The following is a 22,044-nucleotide window of genomic DNA, read 5'->3' as shown; positions in this document are numbered from 1 at the left end:
AGGGGGAGAAGGACGCCATCTTTATAGTAAGGCAGGTACAGGAAAAGAGGTTAGAGGGAACTCTTCCGTGCTCTTGTAGATCTAAAGAAGGCTTGTGGTAGAATACTAAGACAAGTGATGTTTTGGTGCCTGAGAAATAGAAAAGTTTCGGAGAAGTTGGTTAGAATGGTAGAAATGATAAACAAAAGAACAAGGACAAAAGTAATAAGAGCAGTTGGAGAAACAGAAACCTTTGTAGTGTTGGATTACACAATGGGTCAGCATTAAGCGCATTTTTATTTGTGCTGGTCTTGAATATATTAAGTGAAGAGTTGTAGGGAGTTGCTGTATACAGATGATTTGGTGATTACTGCTGAAAATGAGGAAGAATTACAAAGGGTTGTTAGTGGCAAGAGAATTTGGAGCTGGGTGGCCCGAGGGTACATGTGGATAAGACTGAAGCTATGAGGGTAAATCTGGATAAGACTGAAAGTATGAGGATAAATGTGGCTAAGACTGAAGCTATGAGGGTATTTATGGATAAGACTGAAGTTTTGGTGGGCTGTAGGGACAGGATAGCCATACATGAAAGTAGAGGCTCGGTTATAAAACAGGTGGAACAATTTAGATACTTGGGATCTACTATAAATCAGGAGGGAGGATTTGAGGCTGAAGTTGAGAATAGGATAAAAGCAGCATGGGGAAAATGGAGGGAGGTAGCAGGAGTGGTATGTGATAGGAAAGTGGCAATCAAGCTTAAGTCAAGATCTATAGCACAGTAATAGGGCCAGTGTTAATATACTGATTGGAAACGTGGGGAGGAACCTGTTAGGGGGAGGAGATCGTGAAGGAGGCAGGGAATTAGAAGGCGAGATAAGGTGACGGATAATATGGTGAGAAGAGGTTTGGTGGAAGAAGATACCTTTAATAGAAGGCATTGGAGAGGGCGCATAGGGCAACCGACCCCTTAATATATGAATAAAGCTTGATTTTGAAATGTATTGGTTCAAATAAGACCGTTCTAACCAATGCCATCATTTATGTTATCTGAATGAACTCATTTGAGGTATTGTATTTTAAATTCTAGCTTCAGATTGCTCCTGTATAACTGACCTTGGAATATAGTAGGTCTATTTAGTATTTTTTCACATATGACCGTGCTAAGTTAAAACTTAGCAAAGCAGGAATTTTATTATTGCCATTACTATTATTTAAATATAGAATACATAATTAGGTGGATTTCTATTGTACTAAATGTCAATTATCACTGAAATTACTGGGTACTATAAATTGAATACTAAACAAATAAACATGGTTTTTATATAAACTAAAATTCCGTAATTTACATTACAAATGACCACAGGCCTTTACTATTCACTTTTATTATGATGATAATGACAACGTAAAATTTAAAAAAAATAAGTTTCTGCTCTGTTATACTAAAGTCATTGGTAAATCCTGATGTCATTGGTAAATACAAAAAGTCATTGGTAAATCCTGTCATTGGTAAATACAAAAAGTCATTGGTAAATCGTGATGTCATTGGTAAATACAGGAAATTCATTGGTAAATCGGGTCAATCATTGCTAAATCAGATAAGTCATTGGTAAATCCTGGAAAGTCATTGGTAAATCCTGATAAGTCATTGGTAAATCCCCCATAGCGACAAGAAGAATGAAGTTATAAATTACCGTTACATACATATAGGTGGTTAGGGGTTAAACAGATAAGAGTGCCATTTTCCCATTACTATCTTGATTATCTCATTGCCTTAGATCTGCAATATTATCTCACTCTTGATAATACCGTTTCTCTAGAGATTAGAATCTTATCATAAGTAGAATGCCATAGAGAAAGGCTGAACTACGTCCTTTAGTCGCTTCTAGACGTCAGATGAAAAAAAAAAGTGGCTTGTGTGTCGATAGGATTTAAGTTGGTCAGCTTGGAATAGGGTAAGATATGGCAATAATTCTGTTTCTAATTTATGTAATAAGGAAATAAGTGTCTGGCAAATTACCCAAGTTCTATCTCACTGAATACCTCTTCTACAGGATGTAAAAACTTCAAACGTTTATGTAATCAAATAAATCAATCCTTAAATTAAAATGTAATAGTCATTTCTTTCGTCATTCAATGAAAAAAAAAATCCACACTTTATTTACATATGTACTTTGCATCAGTAATCTTGATTACAAAAAGTGATATGAGTTTTTGCATATAAAAGGACGAAATTTGTTTTCTTCTTAGTCTATATTTCTTTCAATTATATAGTTCAGTGAACATTTGATATTTTGTACAACAAACCAAGTGAAATGTATCTGATTTCTGGATATACGTGGTAAATCTATACTTAGCATAGGCCTGCATTTTATAAGGATAGATAGGAAACAAAATTGGCAATACATATATATATATATATATATATATATATATATATATATATATATATATATATATATATATATATATATATATATGTATGTATGTGTGTGTGTGATATATAATTATATACACACAACCGAATAACGGGAGGAATCTTAAAATCTGATAGACGATTTGAATAAAGAAAGCCGAAATGTTGGACTAAAAATTAATATGAATAAAACTAAGACATTTCAATTAAAATACAGACAATAAATAAGGGTTATGGACGAACCTCTAGAGATTGTTAATAAATATTCATACTTAGAATAGACATCAAGCATTTCCTTATGACATGATACCAAAATTAAAAGAAGGGTGGGAATGGGATGGAAAGCTTTTGGTAAACGAAATGAGTTGATAAAAAGTAAGATGCCACTTTCTCTAAAAAGAATAGCATTTAATCAGATAGTACTACCAGTATTAACTTATGTATCTAAAACTTGGAACCTTACTAAATTCTTAAAACATAAGTTAGTTACAGCTATGGAAAGAATAATAATGGGAATAACACTAGGAGACCGAAAAAGAACAACACGGATACAAGAGTAAACTAAATTAGGGGACATTCTAACATGTAAGAGAAAGAAATGCACATGAGCAGGTCATATAATGAGAATGACAGATAATAGATGGACATTAAGAGTAATGGAACGGAAGTGAAGACGATGGATTGACGAGAAAGTATAGATTGACATAGAAAGACCATAAACAGGTGCAAGTGGAAGGATATGTCTGAGACCTTTTTCCTGCAGTGGACTACTTATGGCTGATGATAATGCGATATCCAACAACACCTTCCCAGAAATCTCCTCCTGGTTTTGATGATGCCCTCCAATCATTCTTCCTGGAGCAATACTTACTATTGCCAGCCCTCGTGTAGCTCTTAACAACAGTTGGGGGAATCAAATGGTGTTGATAGCACTCAGGGAAATTATGAGTATTGCTTGCCTTCAGACTGATGCAGACAGTTCTCATGAAGTGAACCTGCTTCGTTTCCTTTAGGCACAACCCATGCCAGAGCTCATGTGAGCCTCCTGATGTTGACACATTACTCATTAATTACCTGATGATCAGAGTTTATGCCCTTCTGAACAACCACTTCCCCATCGTCAAGAACTCCATCAAAAACTCCCCTCCTGACGAAGGGGACAACTATACATCAACTGAAGCAGCAAAAAATCAACCCACCACCCATCTATGCCACCCCACACCCATGCCCCAATCAACCCTTTCAACAGCCACTGGGTCCGCCCCTGTATTTCATGCCCAACTTCAAAAGTGCTTTAACACACGGATTTGGGTGTGAGAGCTTTTTATCAACCCCTGTCGTTTTACCCACATTCACATGGTTAGCCCCACCCACACACGTCACAAGGACACCGTTACTTTCTCACAGTCATAGATCACTCCTCTCGCTAGCCTTAAGCCATCCCCATGCAAGATGTAGCATCCACCTCATGTACTGCAGCCTTACTTTCTGTATGGATAGCAAGATTCAGTATCCCAGAGCATATCACTTCTGACAGGGGTACCACTTTCATCTCTCAATTGTCGACATCTTAGGGGCATCTTCTCTGAATCACCCGACTTCAGACTACCTCTTACATCCCCAGAGCAAACGGAATGGTGGAATGTTTCTATCATATCCTCCATGCATCTTTGATGCCCAGCTGCAATGACTCTAAATGGTTTCTGCAACTTTGTGGGGTCCTCATTGGACTGAGGACCACTCCCAAGGACACCATGGATGCTTCAACAGCGGAAATAGTATACGGTGGTCCGTTGGTTGGCCTTGCAGAATTTACTTCCCCATATACGGGCCCATTCCTTGTCATCTATCATACTCTGAAAGATTTCCTCCTTAATGTTCAATATGACTCTCTGGGACAGGTTGTCCTCCTTTAAATGCATGTCTACTTAGATGAGAAAAGCATGTAATACACGTGCAGCAAGCAACATACATACAAATGAAGAAGGATACCCTAGGTACGTCTTTTTAATGCTACAACCGTTAACGGACTCCACGTAAAAAAGTAATCGAATGTAAAAAGCTAAATTAAACTCTATTTGGTATGTTATCTATTTTCTATGCCAATGTCAACTATATCGACAAAAACAGTTAATAGGGGCCTTTAAATACCTGTGGTGTCTCTAGAACAAAGTTAGTTGATCAGGAGCTGCCTTTACACTAATGCTTCCTCCACTCTCATGACGCTTTAAATGCCGATATAAGCCCACTGTCATTGAGTTTTACTACAATTAAATCTCCATCTATTATTAAATCAATTTACCACCTCCCATCGTCAAGAACTCTATCAACAACTCCACTCCTGATGAAGGGGACAATCATACAACAATTTTAGCAGAGGTGAATGTTGTACGACATTGACGCCCACCTCGTGATAAGCCTGGGCAGCAACAAAGCCACCCACCAACCAACTATGCCAACCCACACCAACACCCCAACCAACCCCTTTGACAGCCACTGGGTTAATGCCTGTATTTCATGTCAAGCTTCAAAAGTGCATTAACGCACGGATTCAAGTGTGAGAACCTTTTACCATCCCATGTCATTTTACCCACATTCATATGGTTAGCCCCACCCACACCCACTGCTACCTTTTCACAGTCATAGATTGCTCCACTCATTAGCCTGAAGCCATCCCCATGCAAGATGCAATATCTGCCTCGTGTACTTCTGCCTTACTTTCTGTATGGATAGCAAGATTTGGTATCTCAGAGCATATCACTTCTGACAGGGGTACCACATTCCTTCTTCAATTGTGGACATCTTAAGGGCATCTTCTCCGAATCACCCTACTTCAGACTACCTCTTAAAACCCTACAGCAAACAGAATAGTGCACGTTTCCATCATACCCTCAAAGCATCTTTGATGTCCTACTGCAACGAATCCAATTGGTTTCCGCAACTTCGTGGGTCCTCATTGGACTGAGGACCACTCCCAAGGACTCTATAGATGTTTCAACAGTTGAAATAGTATACAGTGACCAGCTGGTTGGCCCTAGGGAATTTACTCCCCCATATACGGGTCCATTCCTTGTCATCCGTCGTACTCCGAAAGATTTCCTCCTCAACGTTCATGGTAAAGAGAACTGGAACACCATTGATTGCCTTAAACAAGGGTATTTCCTGCAAGACAACCTACCAATAATATGACTCTCTAGGGAAGGTTGTCCTCTTTCAAATGCATGTCTACTTCATGGGGGAAGCCATGTAATACACATGCAGCAAGCAACGCATATTCTAATGAAGAAGGTTTACCTATGAACGTTGTTTTTAATACTACAACCGTCAACGGCCTACACGTAAAAAAGTAATTAAATGTAAAAAGCTAATTTAAACTTTATTCGCATTCCACTGGTATGTTATCTATTTTCTATACCAATGTCAACTATATCGACAAAAACAGTTAATAGGGACCTTTAAATACCCTTGGTGTCTGTAGAACAGTTAGTTGATTAGGAGCTGCCTTTACACTAACGCTTCCTCCCCTCCCGTCACACTTTAAGTGCTGATCCATGGATAAGCCCACTGTCACCATATACCTGTATAAAAGACCTACCAGTAATACCCTAATCCCATAAACATCTGCAGCATTCAAGCCTATATTACATGTTTTATTTTGCTTCTCATGAGTCAGAGCCCTTGCTTTCTAACACTTTTCTCACATATTCTAACTGTCCTTTTCTAAAGCTTCCTCTCCTCATACCTCTTGTACTTATAAATCATTCACCCTTTATACTCAGTTCAGTCTATTCACATGTCCTCAAAACTATTTGATTTGGTTCACTCTCTTATTCGAACTTATTGTAACACTTCATCAAATATTTAAATAGTTTTGGTCTTTTAACAGGCTACTTTTTCTTACTAACCATTGCAACATAAATTGTAGTGGAGTTTACGCATCATGTGACAGTCTATAATTATATAACTTTTTTTATATACGATACCAGTTTAAAACTAAAACCCGTCAGAATAATAGCAATATTCTCAAAACCAGTAGGATACAGAAGTCACTAGACATTTTGGCACTCATTGTTTCATTATCAGAATCATTATGAAATCCCATCATCTCATTTCGAACATTCATCTGGGACTTTTGGATTACTGTACATGTTTAATTCTTCTAAATAATACTGCCTAACAGTTGTAGCATCTTTTAGGTATATGGAACCTATAAATCTACTCAACTTATTCTTCGTATTTAAGTAATTCTAGGTATCATCCAATTACTCTCCAATATATAGATGGTGGTTATTGGCAAGAAAAATTACCTATACTCAAGTGTGACGATTTTCATAACTCTCCTTACATCATATGTCGGCATACTTCAAAGATGTATCGGTTACATAAAGTTCTTTTATCTCTTAGGTCAAGTGGCGGTAATTTTATTGTTATACTTTTTGACGACACTCGCGCAGTTTCGCTCAGAGATTATAATATAAATATATATATATATATATATATATATATATATACATATATACATATATATATATATATATATATATATATATATACATACTGTGGCGCAGGGGCATAAACAATAAAAATAGTGCCAATGTATCCCTGCGCGTCATAAGAGGCGAGTAAAAGGGATGGGAAGACAAGGGGGCTGGGAACCCCCTCTCCTGTATTATAATCCTGTGAGACTTCAAAGAAGTGGAGCTGGGGGGAGAGTGACTGCTCCCCGCACTCTAGTTTTGGGGTATTTGAATGTGCGTGGATGTAGTACGATAGAGAGTAAAAGATGTGAGATTGGAAGTATGTTTAGGAATAGAAGGATGTATATATTGGCTTTGTGTGAGACAAAGATAAAAGGGAAAGGTGAAGTGATGTTTGGTGAAATGTCTGGTAGAGTGTCTGGGATTAAAAGGGGAAGAGCAAGAGAAGGTGTGGCTTTATTGCTGAGTGAATGGATGACAGGTAAAGTAGTGGAATGGAAGGAGATATCATCTAGGTTAATGTGGGTAAAGGTTAGGTTGGGTAGGGAATATTTGACTTTTGTCAGTGCATAGGGGCCAAGTTGTGAGAAAAGTGAAGAAAGCGGAATGAGTTCTGGAATGAATTAACTAGGTGTGTAGAAGGACTGGGTAGAAAGAATTATGTAGTTGTCATGGGTGACTTAAATGCTAGAGTGGGCGCTGGAGGGGTAGAAGGTGTAATTGGGAAGTATGGCGTACCAGGTGAAAATGAGAGTGGTGAGAGACTGGTAGATATGTGTGTTGAGCAAGAGATGGTGATAAGTTCTAGCTTTTTCAAAAAGAAGGATAAAAACAAGCATACATGGGGAAGAGTGGTAGAAAGGGCGTTAACGGATTATGTGTTGATAACTAAAAGATGGCAAATGGAAGAGTGGTAGAAAGGGTGTTAATGAATTATGTGTTGATAACTAAAAGAACGTTTGGAAGATTGAAAGACGTGCACGTGTTTAGGGGTATGGCTAACGGTATGTCTGATCATTTTTTTGTGGAAGGAAAACTAGTTGTAGCAAAAGAGTGGGGGAATAGAGTAGGTGGATGTAAAAGGGAGCTAGTGAGGGTTGAAGAGCTAATAAAACCAGGGGTAAAAAGTAACTATCAAGAAAAGTTGAAAATGGCATATGACGAAGTGAAAGTAAGAGAAACTGGTAATTTAGAGGAGGAGTAGAAGTTAGTAAAAGAAAATTTTGTTGGGATTGCAAGTGATGTGTGTGGCAAGAAGTTTGTTGGAGGCAGCATGAGGAAGGGCAGTGAATGGTGGAATGAAGGAGTGAAGGTAAAAGTGGAAGAGAAAAAGAGGGCTTTTGTAGAATGGCTGCAGAGTAATAGTGTAGAGAAGTATGTAAGATATAGAGAAAAATGTGGAAGTAAAGTGCAAGGTAAGTGAGGCAAAGAGGGCAGCTGACCTGAGGTGGGGTCAGGGATTGGGTCATTCATATGAAGAGAATAAGAAGTTTTGGAAAGAAGTGAAGAGAGTAAGGAAGGCTGGTTCAAGAATTGAAGAGACAGTGAAAGATGGAAATGGATGGTTGTTAAAAGGAGAGGAGGCAAAGAAAAGGTGGGCGGAGTATTTTGAAAGTTTACTTAATGTTGAGGATAATAGGGAGGCAGATATAATTGCTGTTGCAGGTGTTGAGGTGCTAGTGATGGGAGATGAGAAGGAGAGAGAGATTACAAGAGAGGAAGTGAGGAGAGCACTAGATGAAATGAGAGTAGGAAAAGCATCTGGTATGGATGATGTGAGAGCTGAGAAGTTGAAGGAAGGGGGTGTGACTGTACTTGAATGGTTGGTGAGATTGTTTAATATGTGTTTTGTGTTGTCAATGGTACCAGTAGATTGGGTTTGTGCGTGTATTGTACCACAATACAAGGGTAAGGGAGATGTGCATGAGTGTTGTAATTCAAGGGGTATTAGTTTGTTGAGTATAGTTGGAAAAGTGTATGGTAGAGTACTGATTAATAGGATTAAGGATAAAACAGAGAATGCAATCTTAGAAGTACAGGGTGGTTTTAGAAGAGGTAGGGGTTGTATGAATCAGATTTTTAAAGTTAGGCAGATATGCGAGAAATATTTAGCAAAAGGTAAGGATGTGTATGTTGCGTTTATGGATCTGGAGAAAGCATATGATAGAGTTGATAGGGAAGCAATGTGGAATGTGATGAGGTTATATGGAGTTGGTGGAAGGTTGTTGCAAGCAGTGAAAAGTTTCTACAAAGGTAGTAGAGCATGTGTTAGGATAGGAAATGAAGTGAGCGATTGGTTTCCGGTGAGAGCGGGACTGAGACAGGGATGTGTGATGTCACCGTGGTTGTTTAACTTGTATGTTGATGGAGTGGTGAGAGAGGTGAATGCTCGAGTGCTTGGACGAGGATTGAAACTGGTAGACGAGAATGACCATGAATGGGAGGTAAATCAGTTTTTGTTTGCGGATGATACTGTACTGGTTGCTGACGCGGAAGAGAAGCTTGGCTGATTAGTGACAGAATTTGGAAGGGCGTGTGAGAAAAGGAAGTTGAGAGATAATGTGGGTAAGAGTAACGTTATGAGATGTACGAGAAAGGAAGGTGGTGTGAGGTTGAATGTCATGTTGAATGAAGAGTTACTTGAGGAGTTGGATCAGTTTAAGTACTTGGGGTCTGTTGTTGCAGCAAATGGTGGAGTAGAAGCAGATGTACGTCAGAGAGTGAATGAAGGATGCAAAGTGTTGGGGGCAGTTAAGGGAGTAGTAAAAAAAAAAGGGTTGGGCATGAACGTAAAGAGAGTTCTGTATGAGAAAGTGATTGTACCAACTGTGATGTATAGATCGGATTTGTGGGGAATGAAAGTGACGGAGACAGAAATTGAATGTGTTTGAGATGAAGTGTCTAAGGAGTATGGCTGGCGTATCTCGAGTAGATAGGGTTAGGAACGAAGTAGTGAGGGTGAGAACGGGTGTAAGAAATGAGTTAGCAGCTAGAGTGGATATGAATGTGTTGAGGTGGTTTGGCCATGTTGAGAGAATGGAAAATGGCTGTCTGCTAAAGAAGGTGATGAATGCAAGAGCTGATGGGAGAAGTACAAGAGGAAGGCCAAGGTTTGGGTGGATTGATGGAGTGAAGGAAGCTCTGGTTGATAGGGGGATAGATGTGAGAGGCAAGAGAGCGCGCTAGAAATAGGAATGAATGGCGAGCGATTGTGACGTAGTTCCGGTAGGCTCTGCTACTTCCTCCGGTGCCTTGGATGACCACGGAGGTAGTAGCAGTAGGGGATTCAGAATTATGAAGCTTCATCTGTGGTGGATAATGTGGGAGGGTGGGCTGTGCCACCCTAGCAGTACCAGCCGAACTCAGTTGAGTCCCTTGTCAGGCTGGGAGGAACGTAGAGAGGAAAGGTCCCCTTTTTTTTGTTTCATTTGTTTGATGTCGGGTTCCCTCCAAAATTGGGGGAAGTGCCTTGGTATATGTATGTATGCATGTACGTATGTATGCATGTGTATATATATATACACATATGTATATATATATATATATATATATATATATATATACATATATATATATATATATATATATATATATATATATATATATCAGGTCCATGTTGTTTTTTTATGGTATCTTAGTGTTATTCCCATCATTATTCTTTCCTCAGATCTTTGAGTTGTAACTAGCCTATGTTCTAAGGCTTTAGTAGGGCTCCATAGGCTGATACTGGTAGGATTATCTGATTAAATATTTTTATTTTCAGAGAAAGGGGCATTTTACATTTCATAACTTTATTTTGTTCATCAAAACCTCTCCATCCTATAATTAACCTTCTCCTGTCCTGGGGAAACACCTACTGTCTATCCTAAGCATGTAACAGTATATTCATTACCTATCTGTAGAGGTTCGTCCAAAACCCTTATTTTTTGTCTCTGCATTTTCATTGAGCGTTATGTTTGTTTAATTCATACTCATTTTCAGTCCTATATTTCTGCTTTCTCATTTCAAATCTACATCTGCAATTTCTCCCATGATTCACTCAACAAAACTATATCATCTGCAAATATTAAAAGTGTTAAGGTATTTCGCATTAATATTATTTCCTATTTTTTTCACAATATGATTTTTTTAAAACTTCTTCTAGGCACACTGTGGATAATTTAGGAGAGATGGGGTCTCCCTGTCTAAGTCCTTTCTCAAACAAAATTTTCTCACTATATTTATGTAGTTTTAGAATTGTTGTACTTCCTGTACAGATATCGTCATGTGTTCTAACATAAGATTCATCTATTTTTGTCTTTGAAGGACTTTCATTACTGCTGATGTTTTGACAGAATCAAAATATTTCTCATAGTCTATAAATACCACATAGGGTTTGTCTTACTCTGATGATATTTCCATTAGGTGAATAATTACATGGATATGGTCAATTGCTGAATACCTACTTCTAAAGTCTGCCTGCTCTCTTGGTTTATTCAAGTCTAGCTGTCTTTCTATTCAGCCACTAAATATTTTGAATATTACCGAGAGTAAACTTATCGGCGATAATTTTTCAGGTCTTTTTCTACCTTTATATGAATTAGTAAAATGATAAAGTTTTTCCAAGTTGTAAGAAAAGAGCATTCTTGCAGACATTTCATGCAAAGTTCAGCAAGTTTTACTACAATTAAATCTCCTCCATCTATTATTAAATCAATTGTTAGACAATCTTCTGCTGGTTTATCTCTTTTCTTGACTTTTCATGCTTTCTTTACTTCTACTGTTACGTATAGTACCAGATCAGGTGTTTCATTATTTCTATTGGGAAAGTTACTTCTTATATTACTATTGTATGGTATTGTATAGAAATACTCTGCAATTTTATCACTCCGTCTCTATTGTTGACATTTCAATTTTCATCCCTTGAAAAAAAACATCCAAGTCTCCTTACCATCAATTTGATGCTTCTTCCTTTCTAGAGTGATTCCTTAATTTTGGTCTTATTGTGTCTACAAATATCCTGGGTTTTTAGTTTGTTTATCATTTTAGATAGTTCTACCATTCTATTTCATCTTTCTTGGATTTTACCCTCATTTCCAATATTTTCTCTATTAGGTTTTTTTGTCTTTTTTTATAGTTGTCCTTCATCTTAAATAGAAAATTTTTCATCTATCTCTTGTGCTGATACCAATACAAATTTCGGTAATTACTATTTATCTCTTCTTTACTTGCCTCCCTTTCATCATGTAACTACGAGTACCTATATTGCATGGTTAAACAAAACTCATCAGATTTTTTTCTTATAACACACACAAACACACACACACATATACATATACATATATATATATATATATATATATATATATATATATATATATATATATATATATATATATATATATACACATATGTATATGTGTGTGTGTGTGTTTTTGAGTGTTTTGAAACTTGTGAAAGTTTTACAGCGAATTATTCTGACTTAATTTTTCCTAGTTCACATGTTTTCTGGAATATTCATGCCATATCCATTAAAACTACCATTGTCTATCTAAACAATTTTATGTTCATGGGTGGTACAATAGTCACTGAATGAATTCTTAATGAAATTGACCGCATTTCATAATCTATTTTTCACTTACTTGATGTTTACTGTTGGCTTCCTGTTATAAATAGACACCACTTGTGGAATATGTAGATGTTTTACTCTTATCTCAGAGGTCTGAAGTGTTATATACGTGTTACAATAAAGATCACAAGTGGCGACTACTCCACCAGGAACTAATAGATAACCAAAATTATGAGATAAGAATTTCTTATTCCGGACAGGAAGCCAGTCATAAGCACTCGGTGATTATACGGCATCATTCTCTCACTGAGAAAAGTATTGCGCTTCAGAATTTTCTAAAGGTAACATTTGTGTATATTATTTTCCTGCTCTCTAATTTCACATCCCTTATTTAATAGTAATCTGATCGAGAAATGAATATGTTAACGTGATAAAAAAGATGATACTATAAAGATAATTATGAGCTAAAGGATAGGAAGGAGTTGTTATCCCTACATTAAGGTATCCTCTTCCACTAAAGCTCTTCTCTCTATATCCTTCACTTTATCTCGCCATCTAATAAACTGAACCGACTCTCCTTTATTGGAATGACGCGTGAATTTTGATGGGAATGATATGGATGTTGAAATTGTGGAGATAAACTTTTTGTGTTTTGTGTGTGCGGTACAAGACGAATTGATAAGGTGAGAAATGTGAAGATTCCTAAGTGTGATAATAAGGTTAAGCGTAAGCAAAAGGATGATCAGAGTAATATGAGGTGATTTGGCCATGTAGGGAGAATGGATGACTGGACAGTGGGCTCGAGAATAGAGCGTATAATTAAGACTTCTTGGGTAGTAGGAGAAAGGGAAGGCCCAGAATGGTAGATGGGATTACTGTAGTAATTGAGGGACATCAGTTGTGGTGGCCAAAGCGGTAACGTCCCTAACTGGTGAACGCCAGACTGTGGTTCGCGTCCCACTCAAACTCGTTAGTTTCTTTGGTCGCTGCAACCTCACCATCCTTGTGAGCTGAGGTTGGGAAGGGTTTGGGGGAGCCTATAGGTTTATCTGTTGAGTGCCTGGCCCTCCTTGGTCCTAGTTTGGGTGGAGAGGGGGCTTGCGCGCTGATCATATGTATATGAGGTCAGTTTCTAGAGCATTGTCCTGCTTGATAGGGAAATGTCACTGTCCCTTGCCTCTTCCATTTATGAGCAGCCTTTAAATAGTAGCAAAGAACATCAAATGCTACAAAAAATTATATTAATGATATACTGTATATTTTACTTTGATTCTTAATGGTCACTACATACCGTATAGAAACGATACCATAAGGTATGATTACAAAGCGCTATACAAAAATAACACCTGGCATTAGTTATAATCTGACACACCATGTTCAAAAGATTGCCAAACACTGCTCAGACCGGAGAGAGAGAGAGAGAGAGAGAGAGAGAGAGAGAGAGAGAGAGAGAGAGAAAATGGGCAGTTTGGCAATGAATAATGGAAAAGTCGTTCTATGATTTCAGGAATTCGTAAGTTAGGATTCTATTCTAAAAGTCAGAGGCAAGCGATGGTTTGATTAAGTACTTTGAAATTATTAGACAGAATATTGTCTTAATTACTATGAATCATGTCAATTGTGCCTTCATTCTCTATAACTGAGATTACCAAACAATTCTTCTTCACCCAATGGGTTAAGTACCGAACTGTAATTGTTCAGTGGCTACTTTCCTCTTGGTAAGGGTAGAAGAGACTTTTTAGCTATGGTAAGCAGATCACCTAAGAGACGGACACTCCAAAATTAAACCATTGTTCTCTAGTCTTGGGTAGTGCCATAGCCTCTGTACCATGGCTTTCCACTTTCCTGGAGTAGAGTTCCCTTGTTTGAGGGTACACTCAGGCACACTATTCTATCTTATTTCTCTTCCTATTGTTTTTTAAAGTTTTTATAGCTTATATATAAAAGATTTATTCTAATGTGGTTACCATTCTTATATTATTTTATTTGTTAATTACTTCTCTTGTAGTTTATTTATTTCCTTATTTCCTTTCTTCACTGGGGTATTTTCCCGGTTGGAGCCCTTGGGCTTATAGCATCTTGCTTTTCCAGCTAGGGTTGTAGCTTAGCAAGTAATAATAATAATAATAATAATAATAATAATAATAATAATAATAATAATAATAATAATAATAATAATATTCACAACTTTATTAGTAGGCCACACATCAATTTTGATAAATAGGAAAAACACAAGGAAGCCGAGATTTTTTCTCTATGAATTTTAGTATGTCAGAAAGTCCTTTCTTCTTGCATCAGAATGCTAAATGCCACACTTAGTCATTCTTTATAAAAGCTCATGTTCCTTCTATAAGCAATGTTATATAAAAGACTGCAAACACTAATGAAATGTGTCTCTCCGGGCAGTTGTTATGCGATATTATTATTATTATTATTATTAGTAGTAGTAGTAGTAGTAGTAGTAGTAGTAGTAGTAGTAGTAGTAGTAGTATTATCATTAGCTAAGCTATAACCCTAGTTAGAAAGGTAGAATGTTGTAAACTTAGGCCCAACAACAGGAAAAATAGCCCAGTGAAGAAAGGAAATAAGGAAACATAATGTGCCAAAGTGTACCCTCAAGCAAGTTATTGGACGACCATGGTACAGAGGCTATAGCACAACCCGAGACTAGAGAACAATGATTTGATTTTGGAAAGTCCCTCTCCTAGAAGAGCTGCTTACCATAGCTAAAGAGTCTCTTCTACCTTTACCAAATGGAAATTAGACATGGAACAATTACAGTGCAGTAGTTAACCCCTTGAGTGAAGAAGAATCTTTCTGTTTTGTTAGTGTTGGCAGGTGTGTGAAGAAAGAGGAGAATGTGTGAAGAATAGGCCAGACTATTCAGTACAGGTTTAGGCAATGGGAAAATGAGCCGTAACCAAAGTAGTCAATGCCATTATTATTACAAACTGTATGAACGCATCAATCAAAAATGTAAGAAATGGTTAAATCAAATTCCTGCCATATGTTACAATAATGGTAAGAGAGATATTGGTAATAAAAATTAAACCCTGTCATGGTCCACTGTGGCGACAAACTTCCAGACACTTTAAAAAATTATGTAAGAATGATTTTTAGTAAGAAATCCAAGCCATCAGTCACAGAAAAAGTTACACTTAAGCCGACTGGCAACCGAAATTCTTCAGTAACTAATTCAAAAAATTAATATAAGTGAAAATTATACACAAACCAATAAAAACTGTTTTGGGTGAGATGAATCCGACAGTTACATCCTCTCCAGCCAGCAACTCTAATATAACAAAAAGTTATCCTTCAATGTTAAATGCCAAAAAAATAAAGTGAACAAAAAAAAAGAGAGATGTCAATTCTTCTAAAGTAACAATTCATGGCCCTCATTGAACAATAGGCATCTATTTGTCAACTTTACATAGGAAGGATAGAACCTAAAATGTCCCGAACTGGTGTTCAAGATCAAAAGGTATCGGATCTTTGGAACCACATCTGACTAATGATGAAGGTGGCAGAACCTCTATGCCTCTGTGACTGGCATGGAGAGAGAGCCTGAAAACTTTCCTACACCCGTGCTGATTCAAAGCAAAATGAGTCTGAAGGGGAAGATCCCAATGATGTATTCAGGTTTAACAGGTGGCACACATGCAAGTGGCCTGAACACGAGGACTATCTTACCATGGGACCTACGTCCAAAGGTATGCGAGAATGCTCGAGAATCCCTTTGATCATGGATGGCTCCTTGTGGAGGAGAGATCCAGATTCTACAGAGGCACTCATTTCTTTGGTACAGGCAGGCACAAAAGTCTGCGATCTGCTGAGATTGATTGGTCTGGCTATGTAATCTTAAGCTCCATAAGAGTACACAAGAAGTCTCTCTCTGGGGACTTACTCCAACAGCAAGCAAAGCTGGATACCATACAATTTGAGAACATCCCAGTGACCCTTTGAAGAGTGTGAACACATTCTACCCTACCTGGAGTGTGCGGTATTCAATCCCTGGAGGGACCATTACCTGATGCTGGTACAGTGCATCAGAAGCATCTATTCTACCGATTCATGCCCTTGTTGACCAAATTCATGGGAAACGGTCATTAGGGTGAGCCTCGTCATTTCCTTTGAGATGGAGAGTGAGTTCCATGGACAGTCTCCACCCTACCTGGCTTACAGTATTAGTGATTGGTCTCCGTGAGATACTACTGCAAGACAGTTATTGGATCCTTTGACTGGCCAGACAGTACTACATTGGATCTCTCTCTTTGGTTATGGCTCATTTTTCCTTTGCCTACACATTCACCGAATAGTCTGGCCTATTCTTTACACATATTACTCTGTTCTCATACACCTAACAACTCTGAGATTACTAAACAATTCTTCTTTGCTCAAGGGGTTAACTACTGCACTGTAATTGTTCAGTGGCCACTTTCCTCTTGGTAAGGGTAGAAGAGACTCTTTAGTTATGGTGAGCAGCTCTTCCAAGAGGTCATTCCAAAATCAAACCATTGTTCTTTAGCCTTGGGTAGTGTCATAGCCTCTGTACCATGGTCTTCCACTGTCTTTGATTAATGTTCTCTGGCTTGAGGTACACTCGGACAGGCTATTCCATCTAGTTTCTCTTCCTCTTGTTTTTTATTTGAAGTTGTTATAGTTTATATCTGAAAGATCTAATTTAATGTTGTTAATGCTCTTAGAATATTTCAATTTGGTTGTTCATTACTTCTCTTGTAGTTTATTTATTTCTTCGCTTCCTTTCCTCACTGAGCTAATTTCCCTGTTGGAGCTCTTTGGCTTATAGCATAGTGCTTTTCCAACTAGGGTTGTAGCTTAGCTTGACATAATAATAAAAATTACAAGCTGCTACTTTTGTCACAGCAGAAGCTGTCACACCTTCCTCATGTTCTGCTTGACAGACCCCAGAGGTATCTGTTCATGGGTAATTTTTTTTTACCAACCTTAAAGTAAGGGTCTGTGGAGAAGACTGTTCGGTAGAAGTCCGCATGAGCTTCTTATGAGAAGCCTCCTACATAACTACTGCAGTATTTTTTCCTTCTCCTGAGGAGAAGTGTATGAAGAACAGAACAGAAGGAAGAAGGAATTGATGAGGAAGAATAAGGAGTGAACTTTCATTTTCTTCCTCTACCAAATGTCCTTGCTACAATGAGTGGTTTAAGGGTTCCCACAGAACAAAAACAAAACTCCCTTGCTTGGATGTGAGATCACGCTCTCCTTACTCACTATTCTCAATCATAATAAAAGTGAGGAGGAGTCTCGCTGAAGAGAACATTCCAAGGGTCCCAGCTGACACTGGTGGTCAATCGCGGAACTTTCAGAATGACATACAGACTAGGCTAATATGCACTGCAAATTTTTGGAGTCATCAAAAATATGAAGTCACCTTTGTGAAAACAGTTAATGAGTTAGATCTTTTACTAACAGATGCTGCAGAATTTGAATTGGCCAAAGGAAAAGTCCAATACCTTGATTAATTGATTTGGAGTTTTCCAGCATCCTGACATTAAAGGTCATTGACGCCGATATCGTTTATTACAACTAAGGAATAAAAAGAACATTCAATTAAAACTATAAAAGTGAAAATATCATTATAAGATTTGAATAGCTTTCAGAAGATCTGTTTTTTAAATAAATCTAAAAATACCAATAGCTCCACTACCATGACTAACCATCATTGTTCAATGGTATCATCTAGGCATAGGCCATGGTCAGATGTGAAGTGCATTATCCTCTGTGCACCAAAGCCTGTTGATAAACCAATGGGAAAGCAAAGACTATTTAAAGTGACAAAACTAAAGTGTGTACTGATCCACAGATCTAAGTAATCACCCCATATAGGACCTTACTAGAAAGTTCTTTCTGAGCACGGTCATCTAATGTCAGGTTTTGTACTATGTGGATCCTGGACACTCCTCACAACACTCACAACATTCAAATACTATGAGGACCTTGACTGTCTTGTTCCACAGACTCCAAGGATTCTAAGCCTCTTCTCTCACAATGGACAAGAACTTGTTAGCTCATTCCTGGTATGTTTCTCTCTCCCAGAAATATGAACATTTAAATCTTGGAATTGATCCAGGAACTTTTAAACAAAAGGCAGGCAATACCTTGTACAGTAAAGAATCACATTCCATGTCTAGGAGCCAATCACTACCACCAACATTCAAATAGGAGAAGAGGAGGTACAGCGTACCCTTCCTATGGTAATTGGGTATTGGCAACTGGCCAGGCTCAGTGCTCAGAAGCACGTGGGGCACGGTGCTCCTAAGCAGTGAGATTAAGGTTCAGTGCTCGGAAGCAAATGAAGCGTAGCTCGATAATCAAGAGCATGTGAAGCATGGCTCAGTGCTTGAAAGTACGAGTTTGCCTTAGCATCTTAAAGTTGTCAACCATATAGAATTCCACTGTTACAGAGCAAGCGGGTCATGTAGCAAACTCAATTTGACCAATAAACTACTTTCATTGTCAAGTGAGACTGTTGAGGAAGCTTGAGTAATCAATTATAAAGAAGAGTGCTTTAATTTGAGGGGCAACCACGTGAGTCTCCCCAGGGCACCTTACCAGAATCTGCCCAAATGTCTGCTGTGAAATAAAGATGGACTCACTCGTTCTTCCCTTCCCAAAAAGTTATATGAACAACAGGATATTAGAGTCAAATTCTTATGTGCTATAAAAGCATTTAGAACAGGCTAACTCAGGATTGTCCTTTCCACTCTGTCCAAGAGATTTTAGAGGAGTTTTGAAATCATTAGCTGGGCATTTCTTTATAGTTAAAGGCATTTGAAAGCTAGTGTTGAATGACGAGGGAATGGGAGGATATGAGATAGATCCTTCGGGAATCTGTGAAAATCCATGTGATTTCTAGACCAAAGGTCCTAATTCTGTAAATGATTATAATAAACTTTCCACTAATCTAGGCTACACTGGTAAATTCATGCAAAATCCTTTGTTTAACATAAAACGGGAATCTACAAACTATTGATTTATATTCAGTGACTGCATTTTTTCAGCAAAGTTTACTGAATGATAAAACATCATGTGATATAAACCATTGTAGATCAAGGCAACTACAGAGTTTATTTGATCACTTACTGTTCTAAGGTTTCTAGTGGTATTTTTGTACAAGGCGCACATGCAGTGACACCTGATTAGTACATGCACTTAAGTTGTATTATTTAAATTAGTGTACTTAATTAGACTTTTTATAACTTTATGCATATCAAGATTATGTAGAAGTATTTTATGGACATTTACCTAGGATTGCTTTGCCACACAAGTACAAGCATATATTATATAGCATGTAAACATACATACTTTACATATTGATTATATGTGCTGAATGATGGTCATTCTTGTTATAGAGAATGTAATAATTACTTATTCCTCTTTTGATTTTTTCTCGCAGCGATAGCTTAGCGTCATTCCTGATCCAGGAATCCAGCTGATTCGTGAAGAGAAAAAGTCGTAGATATCATGCATCCATTCTCCTTCGCCTCGTCCATGATTGCCAAGACTATCAAAAAGATTTGCTTCTTCATTTTGATGGTTCTTCTTGTGGTGATTATTTCAATTAATAATAATCAAGTAAGTTCTTTTTTCTGTATTTTACAACTGTTACACAAACAGATATTTGGAATAATTCTTTGTATTGGTTTGTCATATTGTGACGTTTATATCTCATCTTTAAGTTTCTTACGTTATCAGTTATCTACTTATCCTTCGGTTAGTTAATATGATTCATTCCCTCCTCTTCCTATTATTTACCCATATACTCAGCAACTGTCAGTTGCACTGCAATATATAAGGCTTTCAGGCATTTTCTAAAAAAAGGACGCTCTACTTTGAAAGAAAATATAATAGTTTACAACTACAAAAAAAAATAACTATATGAATGAGCCAGTTTTTACAAATCAAGAGTTCTCCAAATTTTAGAAAATTTAAGTTTACAAATACAAAGAAAATAACTATGTGAACGAGCCAGTTTTTAAAATCAAGAGTTCTCCAAATTTTAGAAAATTTAAGTTTACAAATACAAAGAAAATAACTATGTGAACGAGCCAGTTTTTAAAATCAAGAGTTCTCCAAATTTTAGAAAATTTAAGTTTACAAATACAAAGAAAATAACTATGTGAACGAGCCAGTTTTTAAAATCAAGAGTTCACCAAATTTAAGAAAATTTAAGTTTACAAATACAAAGAAAATAACTATGTGAACGAGCCAGTTTTTTAAAATCAAGAGTTCTCCAAATTTTAAAAGAATGTAGCATCCTCTATAATTTTCCCTCCTATCTCCAGCGCCACCTCTGTCACCAAACTACAAGCATTGCCCCAGTTTACCCCTGTTTTCCATTCTCACAGACCACACCCCTCTCGATACATCATTTTTCTTGACCTTTCCTTGTGGTTTATTGCAATCACCCTCTCCCCAACCTTATCCTCTGATTTCACTCGCTCTGCTACACGTAATGCTAGGAGAATGTCTATATTTCTTGTTTCAAATGTTATTTTTTATGAAAACAACTCGCTATATGGCTAAAACATCCTTTTTCTTATATTTGCATAAGCGCATTCAGTTGCTATGCAACACTTTTCTTATCAGTTTACGTGAATAATCAATTAATTTTTCTTTAAGAATTAAGGTAAAGATACTTATATTGGTCTCCCATAAACTTCACTTGAACCATTTTCTCTCATTAAGGGTGATAAAAGGGAGCGTAGATTATTCCTTTCAATAATGTTTTGAAGAGAAAAAAAAAATGTTTTCTCTAATTTAAATTCATCACGTTTCTTTGTCTATTCGTTTATATATTTACAGTTCTCGTGTTCTAGTTATACTGAACGGTGCAAAAGGTGTCATAGACGTTAACTAAATATGCCTAAGTTGTAAAATTTGCCCCAAAAATACGGAGACATGAATCTATTATGCTAGTACTATCTTACTCAAGTGTGGGCATTTGGTACATATATATTTCGAGATTTGAGGGAAGGAACACGCCACATCTTGTTAAATAACTCTCAGATATTATTACCATTATTATTACTAGCTAAGCTACAACCCTAGTTGGAAAAGCAAGATACTATAAGCCCAAGGGCTCCAATGGGGAAAATTAGCCCAGTGAGGAAAGAAAATAAGGGAATAACCGATGTAAGAAGTAATGAACAATTAAAATAAACTATTTCAAAAACCTTAACAACATTAAAACAGATATTTCATATATAAACTATAAGAAGACTTATGTCAGCCTGTTCAACATAAAAACATTAGTTGCAAGTTTGAACTTTTGAAGTTCTACAGATTCAACTAACCGATTAGGAAGATCATTCCACAACTTAGTCACAGCTGGAATATGACCTTATAACCCCCAGTCTTGGGGGAAATTGCTTCTAAAAGACCATACTTATACATATTAAAGGATATTCAACTGATCACTACAAAAAAAAGGAAGCCCATATTTCTTTGTTTGTTCATATATATATATATATATATATATATATATATATATATATATATATATAATTGAAATTTTTAAGTTATATTTATCCTGAAATATGTAAGATGTATAAGAGACGACAACGAAGTATCCCTGATGAGTAATATTT

At 37.1% G+C, this 22,044-nt stretch overlaps 1 protein-coding gene across 1 annotated transcript in view; it reads left to right on the top strand.

Moving 5' to 3' along the window:
• The first annotated feature begins 1,819 nt into the window (after positions 1–1,819).
• The window catches only part of LOC137631941 (carbohydrate sulfotransferase 11-like), a 65,309-nt gene continuing 45,084 nt past the window's right edge, over positions 1,820–22,044 (top strand). Inside the window, exons 1-2 of the mRNA XM_068363941.1 lie at positions 1,820–1,931; positions 19,851–20,029. Of these exons, the coding sequence (XP_068220042.1) occupies positions 19,919–20,029 (111 nt within the window). The 5' untranslated portion in view covers positions 1,820–1,931; positions 19,851–19,918. The remainder of the gene's footprint in view (positions 1,932–19,850; positions 20,030–22,044) is intronic.

Source organism: Palaemon carinicauda, chromosome 40 (assembly GCF_036898095.1).
Source record: "Palaemon carinicauda isolate YSFRI2023 chromosome 40, ASM3689809v2, whole genome shotgun sequence".
In the NCBI taxonomy this organism is placed as follows: domain Eukaryota; kingdom Metazoa; phylum Arthropoda; class Malacostraca; order Decapoda; family Palaemonidae; genus Palaemon; species Palaemon carinicauda.
The sequence above is the reverse complement of the archived record's forward strand: the minus strand, read 5'-3'. Positions and strand labels throughout refer to the sequence as shown.